Genomic DNA, 18,408 nt, shown 5'->3' with positions numbered 1-18,408 from the left:
GCAGCGCCTGATCGGCGGGGCGGGGACGAGACCGCTCCCCCGGGGCCGGACTGCTCGCTCCCGCGGGGCCCCGTCACGGCGGGGCCAGGACCCGAGGCGGCCACAACTTCAGCGCCTGCGGCTCTGGCTGGGGCCGGCCCGCCGCAAAGTTACCGAGACGCCAGGCTCAGATTTTTTTTTTTTTTTTTTGTTCCTTCTTCTCTTTCCCCCCGCGCTGTCCGCGAACTTTCGACATCGTCCTGCTCGGCACGGAGCCACCACCTCCTCAGCAGAGAGAGTCGCTCTCGGGGCAGCGGGGCGGGAAGGAGACGCGAGCGCTTCGCCCCCGCAGGCGGCGGCCGCCCCCGAGCTGCTGTCGGCGGCGGGGCCCGGCCGCCTCGCCCTCTAGCGGGGGACAGCGGCGGCGCCGGCGGCTGGGCGTGACTTTCCGCGCTCCCTTCAGCCCGCCCGCCCGCCGGGGGGGACCGCGAGTCAGTCAGGGAGCCGAGCTGAGCCGGGACTAGCGGCGGCGCCGGCCGAGGAGGCTCCGCGATTAAGGGTGCCCCCCCCGGGCACCGGGGGAGGCGAGCGGCGCCCGAACAGCCCCCGGGGCAGCGGCGCGGCCGGAGGAAGGCAGACGGGTGGGCGGCCGCCGGTCACTTCGCACCCTCTTCCCTGCCCTTAAGAGCGGAGACAGGACGAGGAAGGGAGAGCAGCCCGCGGGGCACCAAGTGCGGGAGTCCAGCTGCCCCCTCCTCGCCTGCCCCACTGGACTGGAGGGGGGCGAGAGGAGCGCCTCCTACTTTGGCAAACACTTTGACACTTTGCTGGATTCGGAGCAGGAAGGGCTGGAAATATGGGGAAAGTTGGAACTTGCCTGGTTACTTTGGCCGGACTTTTGCTGGCAGCGGGAGCGCAGACGTTCACAGGTAAGGAGTGGGCTCGCCAGCCCGGGGCCGGGCAGCCTTCCCGGGGGCCAAGCGGCGAAGGGGCAGGGGGGAGCGCGGGCACTTGGGAGGCGGTGGGGGTTTGGGTTGGGTTTTTGTTTTCTTCTGCATCTTTTTTCTTTTTCTCCTTATTTTTTTTTTTTTTCCCATGCACATCCCCCTGACGGGTCTGACACTTCAGAACCGCTGCGTCGATGGGGTGGAAAAAGTGTCCAGAGGAGGCAGCGGTGGCGGGATGCCGCTGCGCTGGCGCCCCTGAGCCCCGATGGAAGGTCGAGAGGCTGGCGGGGCTCGGGCAGCCCTAGGGCAGGGCTGGAGGGACGGGCGGGACTCGGGCTCGCTTCGGCGTTTTTCCGCCGCTGACTTCCCGAAAGTTTCCCGCTGCCCGGCTCGGGAGGCGGAGGGGCGAGGTGAGCTGGTACCCGGCGCTCCGCCCGCCACGGCGGCTGGCGACGGGAGAAGGAGGGCTTGCGGTGCTCCCCGGAGGGACTGGCGGGCCCCCGCGGCTCTGCCCTCCCGCCGGTGCCTGGGCACTGGCCCTCGGCGCTGCCCGGAGGTGCGGCTGCGAGACGCCGGCAGAGCCGGAGGGAAAGCCCCGGCCCCGCGCTCTCCGCAGCCCCCAGAGCGTCACCTGAGAGGGCAGGGCAGGGCAGAGGCTGCCCGCCGCCGATGGGTGCCCGCGTTCAGAGCCGAGAGGGGCCCGGCGAACTGCCCCATCAGCGGCAGCGTTCCTCTGGTTCCCGAGTCCCCAGACCTACAGATAGTTCTTTTGGTCTCGAGTCCCCTGCCTGCACTCCGTCCTATTTATATGTTGGAGAAACCCGTAATTTTAGATAGAAATTTGGATTGTGAAATAGTTCTGCGTGTTCCACTGCAAAGAGTAACTTCAGAAATTTTTTTGGTTTGTTTTGTTCTTAACATGAAGTTAGTGCAACTGAAAGCACGTTAAATTGGAGACATCTGGTCCTCAGCTCGTGCGAAGTGTGCTTTGATCTGGTGGGAAGCAGTCCTTTTGACTCCTTGTTGCTCAGGCTGCAGAATAGTTTGTATTTTGCACATTACATGTTGCTTCTACGGAGCACTGTAGCTAAACCAAGTTTTATGGCTGGGAATTGGTGGTCTGGTTCAAAACTTACTAAAAAAATTGAAATTCAGGTTTTATGTTTAGTTCCAGGGACCTCTTGTATACGTAGCTGCATTCCCCCCAGCTTCTTGAGAGCATTTTTACTGTAGATGACACAGAAGCTCTCCTAGTAGAAAAACGTTTTGTTCCAAGGTGATATGTAACAATTTTCCAAAGTCCTGTTAGAAGGAAGGTATGCTCTGCAGCGAATTATGAAACTGTACTCGGTTGTATTAGCTCTACAGTGCATTAATGTTGGAAGTCTAGTGTCCAGACTTCAATGGGAGCACATGGTTTATTAAGATAAATCTGTAACTCATTGCTGACCTGTGTGGACTGTCTCACTTTCAGTTTAAATTTAAGCTGGGGCAGCTCTTCTTCTGGATATTCAAATGCTTGTGCATGCGATGTGCTGATACTGTAGTGCGATTGGCACTGAAGTGCTGTTTGTGTTGCTGAAGAACAATCCCACATTACTGTTTGATTTGTATCTGTTGTATTCACTTACCTGACACACGATGTGGAGAGAACAGTGCTGAAAACCGCAAACAATTCACCAATGAGTTGTGCTTACAGTTATTCCAAGGGTGCAATTCCACACCAGCTGAAGTACTCAGTAATGAAGGCTGCTATTCACACATTTCAGTGAGATTGCAAAGAATGGCATGGGATGCAGAGTCTGCACATGTGTGCATATGTATATGTATGTTAAATATTGAAGGAAAAGATTATTTGTGAAGGTGCATGTACAGAATTTTTTATTTTTGGTATTGATTCTCAGCACTTGGAACAAGATTGATGAAATTTCCATTTTTGTACTTTACCATATGAAACTTGTGTCTGGGTATCATTTCTGCTTGGGGGGGAAAAATCCTGTTTCCTTTGTTAAAACCTTGATGCATTAGCACCATAGAAATTAAATGAAATCCATCCTTGAGTTGGGGAGTTATCTTTTGTAATAGCTGTCCCTTATTGCAGAAGGGAGTTATATGACTAACCTATGAAAAGTTTAAAAACAAACAAAGAAAAAAGAAACAAAGCCAACTCCAGACATGTTCTAAGTAAAGAATAGCACTGTATGAATTGCCTGTGGCATTTATAGTTCCATTTTTATTTTTACCCTTTTCTAAACTGACTGATTTGTTTCACAAAGATTGGTTCTAATGCTACGTTCAGCTATTGTCTTGAGTTTCTTATTTAGAAAATAATCTTACTGAAAGATCAGATCTTGGCTTTTTAAGGCCTGGGAGCTCTCAAGTAATCTTTTGAAAGCAGCTTAACAGTTAATAACAATGAGATTTTCTCTGAGTCCTTAACTAAAGATTTTAAAATTCTGGATTCATCAGTTCAAGAAGTAAATGATCTCAAGAATTTGAATTCAGGAAATATATTACTGAAAAAATTGACTTAAATGGACAGTACTGTTTATCCTAAGTTTTTAAAAGTAGGTGGACTCTTTCTGCAAGACTAGTTTTTGGTTTGAGTTTTTTACTATTTTTGAGTTTCTTTCTGAGAAACTATATCACAACTAATTTAGCTGGTTTTGTTTATAATTCAGCAAAATGTTATTAAGTTGGTCCCATGTGAAGACTGAAAGCTAATATTAAAAAAGTCCTTGAAGAGTGGTGTTCAGTCATAGAAAATGTCACTTGACTCCACCATGTTCCTTCATCCGCCTCTTTGGTAGATTATTCAGGCTAGGGAAAGCAATTCACTCCTGTAAGGGATTTAGGTCAAACACAGAGATACAGGAAGTTAGAAGGGACATTGTAAACTTAAATATTTGATCTCACATAAAATTAAGGGTCTGGATGGGATGAGTTCTGTCAAATACAGAAACGGGGAGCTGAAATTGAAAGCAAGGAAATGTGTAACAGAACTTGGAAACTGGTTTTGTGAAGGCATTCATATTCAGGTAGATGTAAATGTGCACACAGCCTGAATTCTGAAATTGGTGTTTCTTGGTTACAATCTGACTCTTACAGAGGGAGGGCTATTATTAATCTGTTATATTCTCTTTTGCTGTGAAAAGCACTGAGGTTGTATATCAAGGCTCTCTTTATGGCACTGGCATAAAACTTTTTTATGGTTTAAAAAGTTTTTGTATTTCTCTGAGAACGAATGAGTCCGATTGCAGTGAGAGGGATGGACAGACTGATTAAAAATGCTTGTGGGAGGCCATTTATAATGAACCAGGACTAGTGGCAATTATGAAGAGAAGAAAAGGAGGAAGAGTGCTGTACAAAACTTGAAAATGACTTTTCCAAGTGAGTGGTAAAGGTTTTACATAAAAGTCACTCTCAAGCTATTTAATGGATTAAAATTACAAAACCTTGCATTCTGAATAGAATTGTTGTGCCTTAGATTCATCTGTTCATATTTGGGTGTAGGCACCTTAAAAAAAGGGATCACATTTTCCAGAGAAGAGATGTAAGGAAGAAGTTTGACATGCTGAAGTTGAAATTTACTGTGATCATGTTGATGTTTGGTGACTGCAGAGAAAAGAAAGAATATAGGTTAAGTCTTCATAGGTCCTATCCTAGCTGAAATGAAACTCCTGGCAATGTCTAGAAAATAAGAAGTTTCTGGTATAATTAACTGTGTTTAAAGAGATTTCTCAGAGTATTCAGGATCTCTGGTGGGAAGGCTGTAATAGTTATTCTGATCACTTTAGCAAGAAAGAACTCCGAGTGTAGTTACATCTGACTTTAGCAAATTCTGGTTTTGTTTGCATTGTTTATTCCACCTACTTTTCTTTCTCTCCACACATCCATCAAGTCTGTATGTGTGCATCTTCTAAGGGATGTAACATATGCCAGCGAAGATGCAGCTTTATTAGTGGCTGATGCAGTTTGTCAGCTCATCTACTAAACTATTCCAGCTACAGGTCATAGCATGGATTTGGCCTCACTAAACAGTGAGAACTGTGGGGGAAGATTCTCAAATCAAACTTCCTGCTGTTAAGAGACATTTGCTGCTGCTATTACAGCTGTTAGGTGAATAGGTGAATGACTCGATTTCTGTTTTGCATCTAAGACTATTCATATTTAAAATACTCCAGCAAATTAATGGAAGTGTTTTGAAAAACCTGCTTCTAAATGTGATGTTATTTTTTAGACCTTTTTTTTTTAAAAAAAAAAAACAACTCTTTGCAGTTATAACAAGTGAAGTGAAGATTGTGTTCCTGTGTAAACTGGGATTTGCTTTAGAAAGCTTCAGGTGAAAATGAGTCAGGGCTCTGGAAGTGGCACAGTTAATCAAAAAGGAAACTGTGTGGTGGGTATGTTTTGGGGTTTTTTTAAAAATTTATTTTATTTAGCTGTTCTGGTTTCAAAAGACAGTAATGAAACATCATCAGAAATTAAAAATAAATCTTACAAAATACTTGAAGGATGTAATAGCTCTGGGTGAAAAAAATGTTGTAGTGTTCACTTAGTCTCATGATTTAGCAGTTGTCAGAATTCATGAGGAAAACAAATCATGGTGTCCTGAAACAACATAAGCGCATGTAATATATGAAATAATATCTTCAGTGCTCACAGAAATTGCTAGATTGACAGCTAGGGAGACGAAATCCCCAGGCAAATCACAAAACATGTTAGGGTAGAGTGAGCAAGCTTCTGAACTACACCTCGCTAATGTCATTTGAATCTGACCTGAAGACGTGTGGGGATGGTTTATTTCTGATGTGCGCTCACCCACACCCTGCGACGGTCAGCAGAAATGTCAACAGGCGAGTTGCTGGTGGCCAGGTCAGTATTACACATTCCTGCTGAGACAACCCCTTGAGTGTGCATCGTTGCCTTCAGCTGGGGGGAAGATAATAAGTGTAGACTTGATGGAACAAAGTCCAATGATGTTGCGAGGTCAGGATCTGTGAACTGATCCCGTATTTCACGTGTTGCAACTTTATGCTAAAGGAAAGGCTTTTTGAGAGGGGTATCTCTACTGTTTAAAGCTTGGTAGTATCACTGTCAAGCACTTACTTCTTCTATGCTATGTCACTAAATTCTGAAGATGTTTCCCTAGGAAATGACATGCAATTATGAACCTTTCAGCTCACAATTATGACTCTTGTGTAAAGAAGTAGTAGTTTTGAGAATTTTCCCAGGAACAAACTGTTAATGTGTGAATGCAGCTGAATTATCTGTTCATTTTCTTTAGGAAAAATCGAGAATTTTCTCCTTATTTCATTTAATTTCATTTGATTTTGTTGATAACTTCCAGTTCTCTTATTTCTGATGTGCAATGTTATATGTTAAAACAGGATTTCGAGACACAGAAACCAATTTGGATCATATGACCATATATTTAGGAAAAAAAAAAAAAGTAGTAATAAATTTTCCTTTGTCAGCCTATTCACCCAAATGTATTCAGGTACTTCTTTCTGAATTTTGTCATGTCTTCCAGAGTTTTGCCTGCTGTGATCTGCTGCTGATCACTAGGTGTAGCTGCATCTCTAAATCCATTTTTCTAAGCGTAGAAAGAAAAGGGCTGTAAGCTGGGCTTTGTGAGAATGTAGGTGTATTTGGAGGTGGGGAGGTGTGAAAACAGATGATGGATTTTTGTGACCCAGAGAATTTTAATCCATTGGTGGCTTGTTTGCATCAGTTTGATTACAATACAAATGAACTTTTAATTACATGTGAAAAGGCTGATTTCAGTATCAGTGTTAGTATTCAACATGAAGACAAACAAATGCTCAAATATGACAAAAATACATAATAAAATGCATGAAACTATAGAGATATTGTCAGTGTTTTCCTGGTGTTTTAAATGTAAGAATTATTGCTGCAGAGATCTGATAAGCTTTTCTTTAAGGATCAATCAAGATGGTTAAGATACAACCTTAAGTTTTGTGTGAGTACATTTCTCCTCACAACCTTTCTGATTAAGGACCTTTCTGATCCATTCAGAATAATTATCTATGGAGATGATGTTGCTGTCAGTGGAATTCCGTTGTCCTTTTGGCATAAGGAGTTGGTGTGTTGGTTTTCAAGCCATGTGGCTTCCATTAGTGCTATGAGGAGGTACAGAGGGTAGGGCTTGAAAATGAAGGAAAGACATTTTGTGCCCAGACTTCTGAGAGTAATAACAGTAAAAATTAACGTGTATTTATGCCTCTAAGACATACCCATGCTCAGTATCTGCAGAGAATAGGAAAGAAGCGTCTCAGCCAGAAGTGTCTGACTCAACTGTGACCCTTTGCCACATAAGGAGCAACGGTAGGAGAAAAAAAACAACGTAATGACCACAGTTGTTCAGACAAAACCATGGCAATATTAGCAGAAAGGAGTTCTGAAAGCAGGTTAGACTTACTGTGTTTTGGAGGGGGGGAAAGGTGGGAAAGAAGGTATAGCATTTGATGGAAGAATGGAAGATGTGAAGTTACTGGAAAAGAGGATGTAAAAAAATACACTGAAGTCTAAAAGACAGCTGAATTACTTGAGGAAAACCGAAGTAAATTTATAATTATTCACATTTTCTTATTTTCTATTATCTTAGTTTTCAACACATTTGTTTTTAATAATGTATTCAAGGCTCAGATATGTCTTCTGACAGCTTTACATAGCAATAGTTGATTATCTTTACACATATGATTAAATGTAATGATGTTAATGAATCTTTAATTTTTTTCTGCGAAATGGTGTAAACCCAACATTTTTCTTATGACTGCTTGTTTTTCCCATCCCCACCCCCATGTGTAATCTACCCTGATTTAGAACAATAATTTTTGGTTAGAGTGGGATTTTTTGAGGGGTAAATTAGCTTTTTTATTGCTCCCCCCTGTTTTTTTGGCCTTTTAATCTTCTTCACTGTTAAGCTATTATAAATATCTCTTACAGCATTTTTTGTTAATCACTAGAAATGTGTTTTTGCTCTGGAATAACTAACAGCTAATTACCTCTTTTATCACTTCAGCTCTTCATCTTCTAGGAGAATGAAATAGAGCATCACATGCCTGTTTTAGAGCAGATTTTTTTTTCCACCACATATTTTTGGGGGATTTTTGCTTGTTTGATGTTTTATTGTTTGGCTTTTTTTAATTTTTAAGACACAGTTATTTTGGGGAAGTTTTCAGAAAGATCATGCTTTATTGTCTTAAATCCTGTCACATCTTTTGTTCTGAAGTGTAAAATCAAATATGGTTTAGACTATTTATAAATAATGTAGTGGATAGATTATTTTTGTCAGTGGACCTTTGTTTTAATTCTGTAATACATAAATGTAGTCTCATTAGGTGAAAGAACTGTTTATTTGTGCTGATAAGATTTTAACATAAGATAGAGGAGGATATTACAGGAGTTTCTGTGTACCTTCAGGTCTATAAACAGTGGATCAGTAATCTAATACTTCAGGTTTCCTTGACGGAGTTGTTGTTGGAGATAAATTGAGTGGCTGTTAATTTTTTTTTTTTTTCCTGGTGAATATACATTAGACTGAGTAAATAATTTCCACCCTGCTATGCTCACTTACATACATGTTCCTATAATCTGTGTACTAGTTTGTATGTCTCTGTCATAAAGTTGATGAATTACTACCCATTAGCAGATGTGTGCGTTTTCCGTGGTGTACTTGACACTGAGGTAGTGGCAGGGCGATTGTATTTTTTTTTCCCCTCTATGGCCAAATAATTCCTTATTTTGGCAGCTGATGCTTAGTCATTCTGCTATAGCTGATGCAGTAGTTTGTGACCAATGAAACGGTCATCTATGTGCACATCGTAAAGTTTTGCTTACCAAGTCTACGTAGTTTCTGAGGGTAGAGTTTCTCACAGTTCCTGAGAAAAAGGTTATATCTCAAAGAGAGGTGAAGGTTTCCAAAAGGGGTTCACATTGTCCCCTACCTCCATAGAAATTTCTGTTTGTCTCACTTCTGCTATTTTTTACTTTCATGGTATTTTACTGTTCTGACAGTTCAGAGAACAGTTGAAAACCAACATGAAAGTCAATTGCCTTCTCAATGAACTGTGAGGCACTATAGCAGACATAACTGTTTCCTCTGTAGCTGCTTAGTTTAGTACAGCTGCTCTTTCTTCTTATGTCATTTATATATTTGTTTTGTTTGAAAAATGTCATTGTTGCTTCTTCCATCTTTCATCCTTCCTATCCACTGTGAGAAGTCCAGTGTTCTCTAACAACTGTGCAGCCTGCTCAGAGTGTGCTCAAAGGTGTGGCAGAAACTTGAAAGAAAATATTTTTGTTTCAAGGTGTTTGACACTGTTTGCACACCTGTTGGGACTATATGTAGCATATTGTAATTGCTGTAATGTTTCTGTCAATCAGTGCAATTCAGGAACAACAGTGTTCTGATGATTAATTTGGAAGTTAATAGTGTTTCTATAGTGTAATACCTCTTCTTACTTAACTGTTTTAAGATACATAATAAAATCTTAACCAAGGAACTGTTTTCAGTTTGTGGAACTTTCTGAGCTGGGAGACTTTTCTGGTTTCGCATTGGGATGACATTGCCTAACATGAACCACACGTCTGGAGGACAGCATGAAGAAGACATACATGTGTGTGCATATATGTATATGTTTATATATATTTATATACATTTTTTTCAATTTCTGTTTTAATAGTTGCTTAGTGATCAGAACTTAGAATCCAGATTTAACTCTGTGCTCTGGTGTTTGTGACATGGATAAGGATCTTCATAGCCAGACTAGTTGGAATTTCTTTTTCTTTTTTTTTTTTTTTTCCCCATGGTTGAAAAATCTGCTAAATTGCCATTTACAAAACACTAAAAAAAAGGAAGGTGATGGCTTGGAACCCCAACACGTATTTAGAGAAAACCTGCAGCAGCACTTGTCACCACCTCTAGCTTCAGTTTTCCCTGAAAACTCAAAAAAAAAGGTTAAATACTGCCACATGTTCAGGAAATAGAGGCAGTTATGGACACTTCCAGGAACCATAGTTCTCTGTGGGGTAGTTCTTATGTTAATGACTGAAAAAGCTATTGCCTTTTTCCTTTAATGTTACCTTTTCTGACTTCAGTAGAGTAGATGAAGATTATTTTACAAAGCACTGCATTCAACACTTTAATATAAGCACTTTACATAACACATCACTTAAGCTTTTTCTTTTTAACTTCTGCAGACACAGCTTGATACTGAAGTAATTTCTCAGTTATGTAAGATAAACTGTTGTCCCAGTAATAATTTTGAGGCACTGTGCAGCTGATGCCCTTTTTATGGTGTCAGAGAGATGTCATCTTGACTCTGTCCTAGCTCAGGGGAAAACCTTTGCAAGCAGCTTTCTAAATGGGAAAGAAACCTTTTGGGATTATGTCTGTGAGCATCACAGACTTTGCGCTGGGAAACAGGCAAAACTAGAAGACAACTAAAGTTAATATCTATTTAAGACTTTAGCAGGTGAAAATGTGAAATGGAAGCCGGCATATTGCCTGACATTAGTACCTGCTGTTTATGGCAACAGCAAAGCACATGGATTGGAGACCACATATAAAGTTCATGAGGTGTGTTTTACTTTTTTTTACTTCAAGAATTGTTGTTAGAATTGCCTCCATAAATCTAGGCTAGTAAGGGATTTATGTGAATTGGCGTAGCACTTTCATTTGTGGATTTGGAAAAACACTGGGGTTTGTTTTATTTATTTAAGAGTGTTTGAAACAAGCACACACCCTTTAGAGCAAATATGCATTGAAATTGCATAGGGCCCAGGAGCCCAACACAAGTTGAAATAGACTCTTGACAAGTAAAACCCCTGACGTCTGCAGTAGCCATGCACCACCAGCTGATATGGATGGAGGTTTTTAAATGAGTCTTGCAGAAGGTTCAGAGCTGGATCCTTACATGTACAATTGCTCTTTGGAAAGTTTGTCCATGAGAATCTGGTACTTCTTTGCATTCTGAATTTTTGGCACTTATATGTTAACCCTTGTTAAACACTTTCTATGGCCACAGAAAGGTGTAAACAAAAAGCCTTAAAGTGTTCTTGAAGTTGTAGCCCAGTGTGTAGCATAAGGTTATCCATGCAGGTAAATGATGGGGAAATAACCCCTTAAAAATAATTTTCCTCAGCTACTTCTGTTTTCAATCACAGACAAACATACTGTCGTGCCTGTGGGTTTATTCACTGGCAGATCATTGCTGACTGTGAACTTCAGCCTTATTCAGCTGTACTTTCCTCTGTCATGTAGTGGAATTGGAGTGTTGAAGAGCAGATATTAATTCTGACTTGGAGTAGGGGTGAAGCATATGTTCAGACTGAGAATTTCAGATAAAGACTGTCTGGGCTTTATCTTGCTGAATGGCCAAGGTCAACTCAAGGGGAATTAGGGAATATAAGCAGTGCACACATTGTCTGTGCATTTGAAATTTTTTCTCTGATTTCTACAGAGAAACAGATGCAACCTTTGGAGGTCTAAATTTTTATTTTGGAAGGTATCTGTAATGACTTGTTGATGAATGGAAATGGAAAAGAGCAGCTGTTGAGTCATTCTGGCATCAGTCAGAAACTACTTCAGAGGTTTTGGTTATATGGATTGGGTTGCAGTTTAGGCTGCAACATGGAAACTTGCATTTTTAAAGTTACTGCTTGCTTGTCATATCTGTTGAGCCCTTTGCAAAAAATAGAACCAGTTTCTGATGTGTAGCCCAAACCCCAAGACTGCAATGAGTACTGTCCATATTTTTGAGTTACATTTAATTTCAAAATGGACATAAACTTCTGGTTTTATGAATTGGTCCACAGTAAATCTCCTTCAGTCAAGCAGTATCTGACATGCTTGTTTGCTTCAAATCAGTGCTCATAGTGGGTGGATCACAGCTTTTCAAACAACAGTTTGGGAACCACTCACTGTCTCTGAGTGAGAAATCTCACGTTTCCAGAGCTCAGTCTGTTGAAGTCTTCACAAACTGCAGTGTCACGCTAGATTATTAGCAGTGAAAAATTAATTCTTGCTTGTATGCCGGGATTAAAAAATGTGTATTTCTAGACCTTTGGGAGGAGAACTTCAAAAAAAGGGATCTGTGTGCTTGAAACTGGCTTTGAGCAAATATGTAACATTCATAAGCAGCCCCATTTCCCTGATTTCAGTGCTTTCACTCTGCCCAGTGGTCTAGCAATAAAAGAAGGAATTGGCCAATTATAGTAATCTTCCTGAGCTGTGTACTGTGGAATTTTGTGCAGAGGAAGAAGGAGGGTTCTTACCTGCACTCAGTTCTAAAATTGTACTTTAGTACAATGTATTCTACAGCAAATATAATACATATTTAACAAAGCTGTTAACCACCAGGCCACCTTTAAGAATACATTGCTTATGTTCCACCTCCTGAGCGCTCTCCGCTGCCTTTTCTTTGTTCATGTCAGTTCCTCATCACTATGTTCCACAAATATAATCATAGAATGGCTTGGGTTAGATAGGGCCATGAAGATCATCTAGTTCCAAAATTCTTTTCATGAATTTTTCATTCTTTTCTACCTCCCAGTAGACAGGGTTGCTCAAACCCTGTCCAGCCTGGCCTTCAACACTGCTGGGTTGGGGCATCTGCAACTTCTCTGAGCAACCTGTTCCAGTGCTTCACCAGCCACACAGTAAAGAATCTTTTCCAAATATATAATCTAATCTACTCTCAGTTGGAAGCCATTTCCCTTTGTCCTGTCTTCCTAATACTAGGAATGCTTCCTAATGAAGTATTCCTCTCTGGCATCCTTGTAGGTCCCATTCAGACACTGAAAAGCTGCTATGAGGTCTGCATGCAACTTCTCCTCAAATAATTTTGTGCCATCCTCTGGGCAGCAGTGACTGAGCTGGGGAGAGAGCTGAGCCTGCAGGATGGCAGCTCTGATGTGGATTTCCTGTGTTGCTATGGGGCACTTTTGCCCTTACAGTTTGGAGAAGTACGTGCATGTTTTCAGAAAGCTGTAGAGCCTCTGGGTGGCTGTGGTGGAAGCTTGGGGATACAATTCCTGACTGCATGAATATCATTCATAACAAGTTAAGGGGTTTGCCTTTTTTATTTCTCCTTGAGACAGATAAGACCAAAATGGCCCCGTGCATGTGCTAACACACGTGACAACAAAGCGTGTGCTTATGAGTAAGTACTGTGAATGAGTGGAGTTTAAGTCTTGATTTGCAGGGAGCACGTTCACACTGTACACTTGATAGCAGCAGCAGGCAGTGCTGCTGGGGAATGAGATATAGTGGCCAGATCTAGATTTCAGACCAGATGGATGTTGTTCATAATATTATTTGGGTGTGAATGGTTTTTACTAGAGTGTGAAGTAAACTGATGAAGATTTTTTGTTTGTTTGTTTTCAAGCTAAAAAGAATTGGTAATACTGGCCCTAATTACACAAACACAAGCTTAAAACCTCAAGATGAATGCAGTCAGTTTTGTGCATACTGTCAAAGTAATTAGAAAAACTCTCGTTACTGCAAGTAAATCAGATGTTAACACAGGTCAGCATGAGCACACCAATATCAGCATTTTGTAGAAATGTAGTTACATGTATAGTTTTCTGGAAATTGGAACAGCACTTTTCAAACACAGCGGTTGAAATTTTAATTTTAGTTTCTTATGATAAGTAGAGTGGTTTTTTTGGCTACCTTTGAAAACTCATCTGGAGTATTTTTTTGTGTGGGCAATGTGCCATTACGCATGCAAGAGATACCAGCTCTTCTTTAAAATCCTAAGGGCACAGTTTGTGGGAGAAGATGACAAATAATCTTTTATTACAAATGCCTGCTTCCATTCTTAACAGATACAAAATATATGTGGTTGCAAAGATTTGGAAGAGGATCACTTCTTTATTCAAATATTGCAGTTAAATATTGTATAATATAATATCCATATTTGGGTTGACCTGTGTTTGTCCATGCTGACCTGTTAATTTTGGCCCTTGTTTCTATGTGCACTTCTAATGCATATGCAGTGTATTTCACACTACTGGTACATATTTTTACTAGTTAAAATTATGCTTTAAGATGAGCTCTTAAATAGTTGCCAGTCTGTACTTACTGTGCAAATTATTATTGTGGCTCCTACTGATGAAATTTCAATATATGAGCAGGCTGCTGGCCATGCTCACATCATCCTTTACAACACAATATATGTTCGCATTAGCAGAAGCTGAAGTGGTCTATTAAAGCATTCAAGTTCTCACTCCCATATTGAGAACAGCAGATTCCTTCTTAATCCTCATATAGCTGATGTCTCTGCTGGAGTGTTAATAGATAGTCTAATTTGTGAGCTAAATTACTAATTGTATTATGAGCCTAAACCTTATTAAGCCTTTTGTGTAGAATTAGATCACAGAGCTTTGGGAAGCTGAATGCTGGTTGGTTTCTGTTTCCTCTCTTTAATGACAGGAGCAAGTTTTACTGGAGTCTTCAGTGCTACATAGCTCTGAGACTGCGGCTGATTTCTTTTGCTGGCTTCTGCAGTATCAACAGAATCATAAGCCTGAAGAGTGAGGTGACTTTTAAGAATAACTGAAGGTTTCCAAACAGGGTCTTAGGTATCTGAAAGCAGTAAGATTAGCTGAGGTGAAGCCGTGATTTGGACTAGAAAGGGATTGCTCCGATCTTGTGTACACACACCGGGCGCAGGTCCACCTCTGTGGGAATAGTTTAAATCATTCAAAAACTGTAAAATGGCTGCAGTTGTATAACAGGATAATGGATTTAGTAGAGGTATGTTCCTGTAATAGTTCAGGTAGATTAACTCTTAAGTCACTCGAGTTACATTTGTTTCTGAAGATACTGCCCACCTAGAGATAGAAAATACATTCCTTATCACGCAGCTGTGCTGTAGATTTCATGAGCACTCCCTATCTGTTTCTGGTCAAATCTATCTGTTTTCAGAGCTGGTTCATGCTCCCCACTCTGACTTTGCTCTGGAGTCAGCCTGCTAATGCAGCCCAGTTGGGTATGGAACTAATTGCCTCCAGCAATGAATCAGTAATAAACAAAGTGGGACTCAGTGGATTTTGACATCACTTGCGATAAATTTTTATGTTGACGTGGAAGGTGACTGAACTATTGCGCCATTGATGTAGGAATACTGCACTCAGGGCAATTAATTTTCTTTAAGAGAAAATATTTACAGCTACTCCATACATTTTCCTCTGCATACTCAAGATAGAGTTGCAATGGTGTGGAGTTTTACTCTCTGCACTTTATGCTTAACAGAACTCTGAGCTGTTGTGAGAAGCTGCTCTGTTTCACACGTGAAATTCTCCAAGCTCTGTATGTACTTAATGGCCTTGCTTTTTACTGTTGTAAATTACTGCCATTTGACATGCACGTGTAATAAATGAAAATAATAGGCTGTGTAGCTCGTGTCACATCATCTTATGTTTTTTAAAAGCTTTTTCTGTTTCTGTTCTTGCATTACATTTAGTGTTTCTGCTTTACATTTAGTAATATACTTTTTAGACTATAGTAATAAAAAATTGGTGTCTGTCCTAAAAGAGAGAAAATCAGAGGCTTCAGAGTTGGACTGTTCCATGCACATTGGTTCTCTGGAATTATATACTGTGTATTTATTAAGGTATGGTGAGTAGAGCAGCCAAAAGTCATTGCCAAAAGTTAATTGTCTTCAGGTGTGTTCTGTGGAAGTCTGAATTTGTTAGGAGTTTCTATGTAGCTCCCAAGTTAATTTGTTTTTTGAAGTATTTTGGTAGGTGAATAGTGTTTGAGAGAATTTTTATATGTTAAAAAAAAAAATATCTAGTATTCACTTAATCAAATACAATATGTCTGGAAATGAAAACTCACGGGCTCCACATACTAAGTTTCTTCTGAAGAGGAGTAATCATGCTGAAACTCAAAATTGACCTTGTCTACCTTTTGGTAGCAAATGCAACTCACACTGGCTTAGATTTGCTGATGAAATAGTTTTGGGATCCAGGAATAAGAGAACTTCAGAGGTTTTTGCATGCTTAGTCAGAGGCATGGCTAGGAATGCAGTGACTGTTCCAAATCAGGCTGCTGCTACTGTAGAAGAGAATAGTGCAGATCATTGAAGCACACACTTCATTAGAAAGGCTGAACTAATATTATAAACCCTAAAGGCCTAACCTGATGTCCTGGGAGGGACTAAAGTGATAATGCTGTGCATGTATTCAGAAAAGCAAATAAATTCCTCCATCTCTAGACTCTGTGCTTAAAAAGTACCTTATAAAGATTTCCTTTCCACTCTGATTTTGTTAAATAGTCCTGGTGACTTTTGTAGTCTGGCCCTGATTGATTTATTTGTGGAGCGTGTTTGGTTTTCTCTCTTAGGATAACAAGTGGTACTGAACATCAGTAGCATTCTTGTGGTGATTTTCTTCATGCTCTTTTTATATAAAGGGCCAGGAGCTTGTTGGTAAAAACATCAAAGTTGTATATATATGCATTTTTGTTTGATCTAGCATGCTTTTTTTTTTTTTTTTTTTCTTTCTTTTGGTAAAGATTCTTCAGCACCTTTAATTAGTGATTTTTTTGAGAGTGGGCTGCTAATACAGCCATGGCTGGGAGTTGCACTACACCCATCCTTCCAAACAGCATCCAGCCCTGCAGAGGCAGCATTTCACTCAGACTTTCACACTTCCTGTGCAGGACACAAATGCTAGAAGCAAAACCTTAATGTTAGAATTTAACTTTAAAAAAACACATAGAATCAGACATTCGTCACCAGTTTTGTGGGGTTCTTTTTTCTTTCTATTTTCTTTCTTTTTTTTTTCCCCTGTAAACTTTTGTGATTATGAGAGAGGGGATGGGAGGATGGTTGTGAGATAACTACCTGCTTTACAGTGCTAATTGTGGTATATATTACATATTAATAGGGAATTTTCTGTTGCCACAGGCGGAATCTCCCGGTGGGAGGTACAGGAGAAAGCTGTCTCAGAAGCAGGGAGCGATGGAGAAGCCTGGCTCTGCTCTCATGTGTGGTGGCAGCACAGGAGTTTGTGTTTTCTGAAGCTGGGGGGGCTGCTCTAACAAACCTGGGAACATTGCATCCTTGCCATGGAAGAAGCTAGTGCTGTACTGGCTCAGAGAGAACTGAGCTGAACTGAGCTCTGAGCGATGGAATTTGTTCCAGAAGTTTTCCAGGGATTACTAGCGCTGTCACTGCGTGAAATGTAGGGACAGTTTGTGCATGGACATGAAGCTTTATAAAAGCATTGCAAACTAAGAGCTTTTCAAGGTACATTTAGTTGCAGTGCTTTTCTGCTTAGATTGCTTATGGTCTCCTATATTGCATTTATGCCATGGGAGTTTGAGAGCTGCGGCCTTGGTGTTTATTCCTAAAGGAGGGAACACTTGTATATTAAAAAAAAAAGGGAAGAAAAAAGCATAACTGTGTGGTTGTTATGTTAAATGAATTTTAAAGCTGGTGAGAAGAGGCATTCAGAGATGAGAATGCTAGGGGGGAGAAATGAAAGCACATTGAAGTTCTTTCCCCTTGAGGGCTTTAGGCAGGATTGAGAAGAAGTGGTGCATACTGTAGCCTTGTTTATAGTCTTTCACTTACTGTTAATAAAACAGGGATGTTCTAAAAGGTTTCCATAATTAAAATGCAGTCCTTGAGCATAGTGCATTTTCAAAGTGGTCTAAAACCCTGCTGCCTCTCAGACTGCTAAATCACTATTTATAAAAAATTCTACAGTGGACTTAGTGTTTTGAAGTTGTTTTCGATCAGAATTATGTTAGAAATGTTGGGTATTGAATAAATGAAAACAGAATTTATGGGGAAGCTGATAGGCGTACAAATTGACTGGTTAGTAACTAATTACCAGTAAAGAGACTGTTTTTGCCTTCTTTTTTTTTCCATAATTGGCTGAATATTAATAAATTAGGTTTATTTCTGGAAAACAGCAAGTTTTAATGGTCTGGAAGAACTTAATAAGAAAAAAGCTAAAGAATTAGCATAATAAATAATTATTGCTTCCAGGGTTTTTATTGTTAAGATAATAAAATGTTAAAAAGCAAAGTACTTGAGTAGAAAGTAATTGCACTGACAAGCACCACACAGCTAGCATTCACAATAAAGTAAACCTTCTCTCAATGTCAACCTGATTTGCTATCCACATAAATGCTTCCTCACATTATGGAAATGTGCTTTTTCTATCAACAGAAAAGAATAAAACTCCTGGCATCTAATTAATCTTCTCTGACATTTGATTTCATACTCAGGTTAAAACATGAGGCAGGTGGGTCTGTTTTTGCCCCCCTTCTCTGTGCATGACCACAGGCAAATCTCTCCATTAATGTCAAGCTGCATCTGTGTGTCCGTACCTCTGCCACATGTCAGTCATTAATGCATTAGCATCGCTTGGATTTGGCTCACATACACCAGTTTTCTTGTCTAGAGGGCTTGGTAAATAGGGAACTGCAAGGCTT

The 18,408-nt window shown here is 40.6% G+C and overlaps 1 protein-coding gene across 7 annotated transcripts in view; it reads left to right on the top strand.

Moving 5' to 3' along the window:
* The first annotated feature begins 479 nt into the window (after positions 1-479).
* Positions 480-18,408, top strand: part of PTPRM (protein tyrosine phosphatase receptor type M) — a 449,216-nt gene continuing 431,287 nt past the window's right edge. For 3 of the 7 annotated variants that reach the window (XM_058830647.1, XM_058830643.1, XM_058830642.1), the window contains exon 1: positions 481-908. In XM_058830647.1, coding sequence (XP_058686630.1) covers positions 836-908 — 73 coding nt within the window. In that variant the 5' untranslated portion in view covers positions 481-835. Of the gene's footprint in view, positions 909-18,408 lie in introns of all 7 variants that reach the window. The other 4 variants (XM_058830648.1, XM_058830646.1, XM_058830644.1 and 1 more) reach the window with 2 other exon arrangements.

Source organism: Poecile atricapillus, chromosome 2, assembly GCF_030490865.1.
Source record: "Poecile atricapillus isolate bPoeAtr1 chromosome 2, bPoeAtr1.hap1, whole genome shotgun sequence".
NCBI lineage: Eukaryota > Metazoa > Chordata > Aves > Passeriformes > Paridae > Poecile > Poecile atricapillus.
The sequence above is the reverse complement of the archived record's forward strand: the minus strand, read 5'-3'. Positions and strand labels throughout refer to the sequence as shown.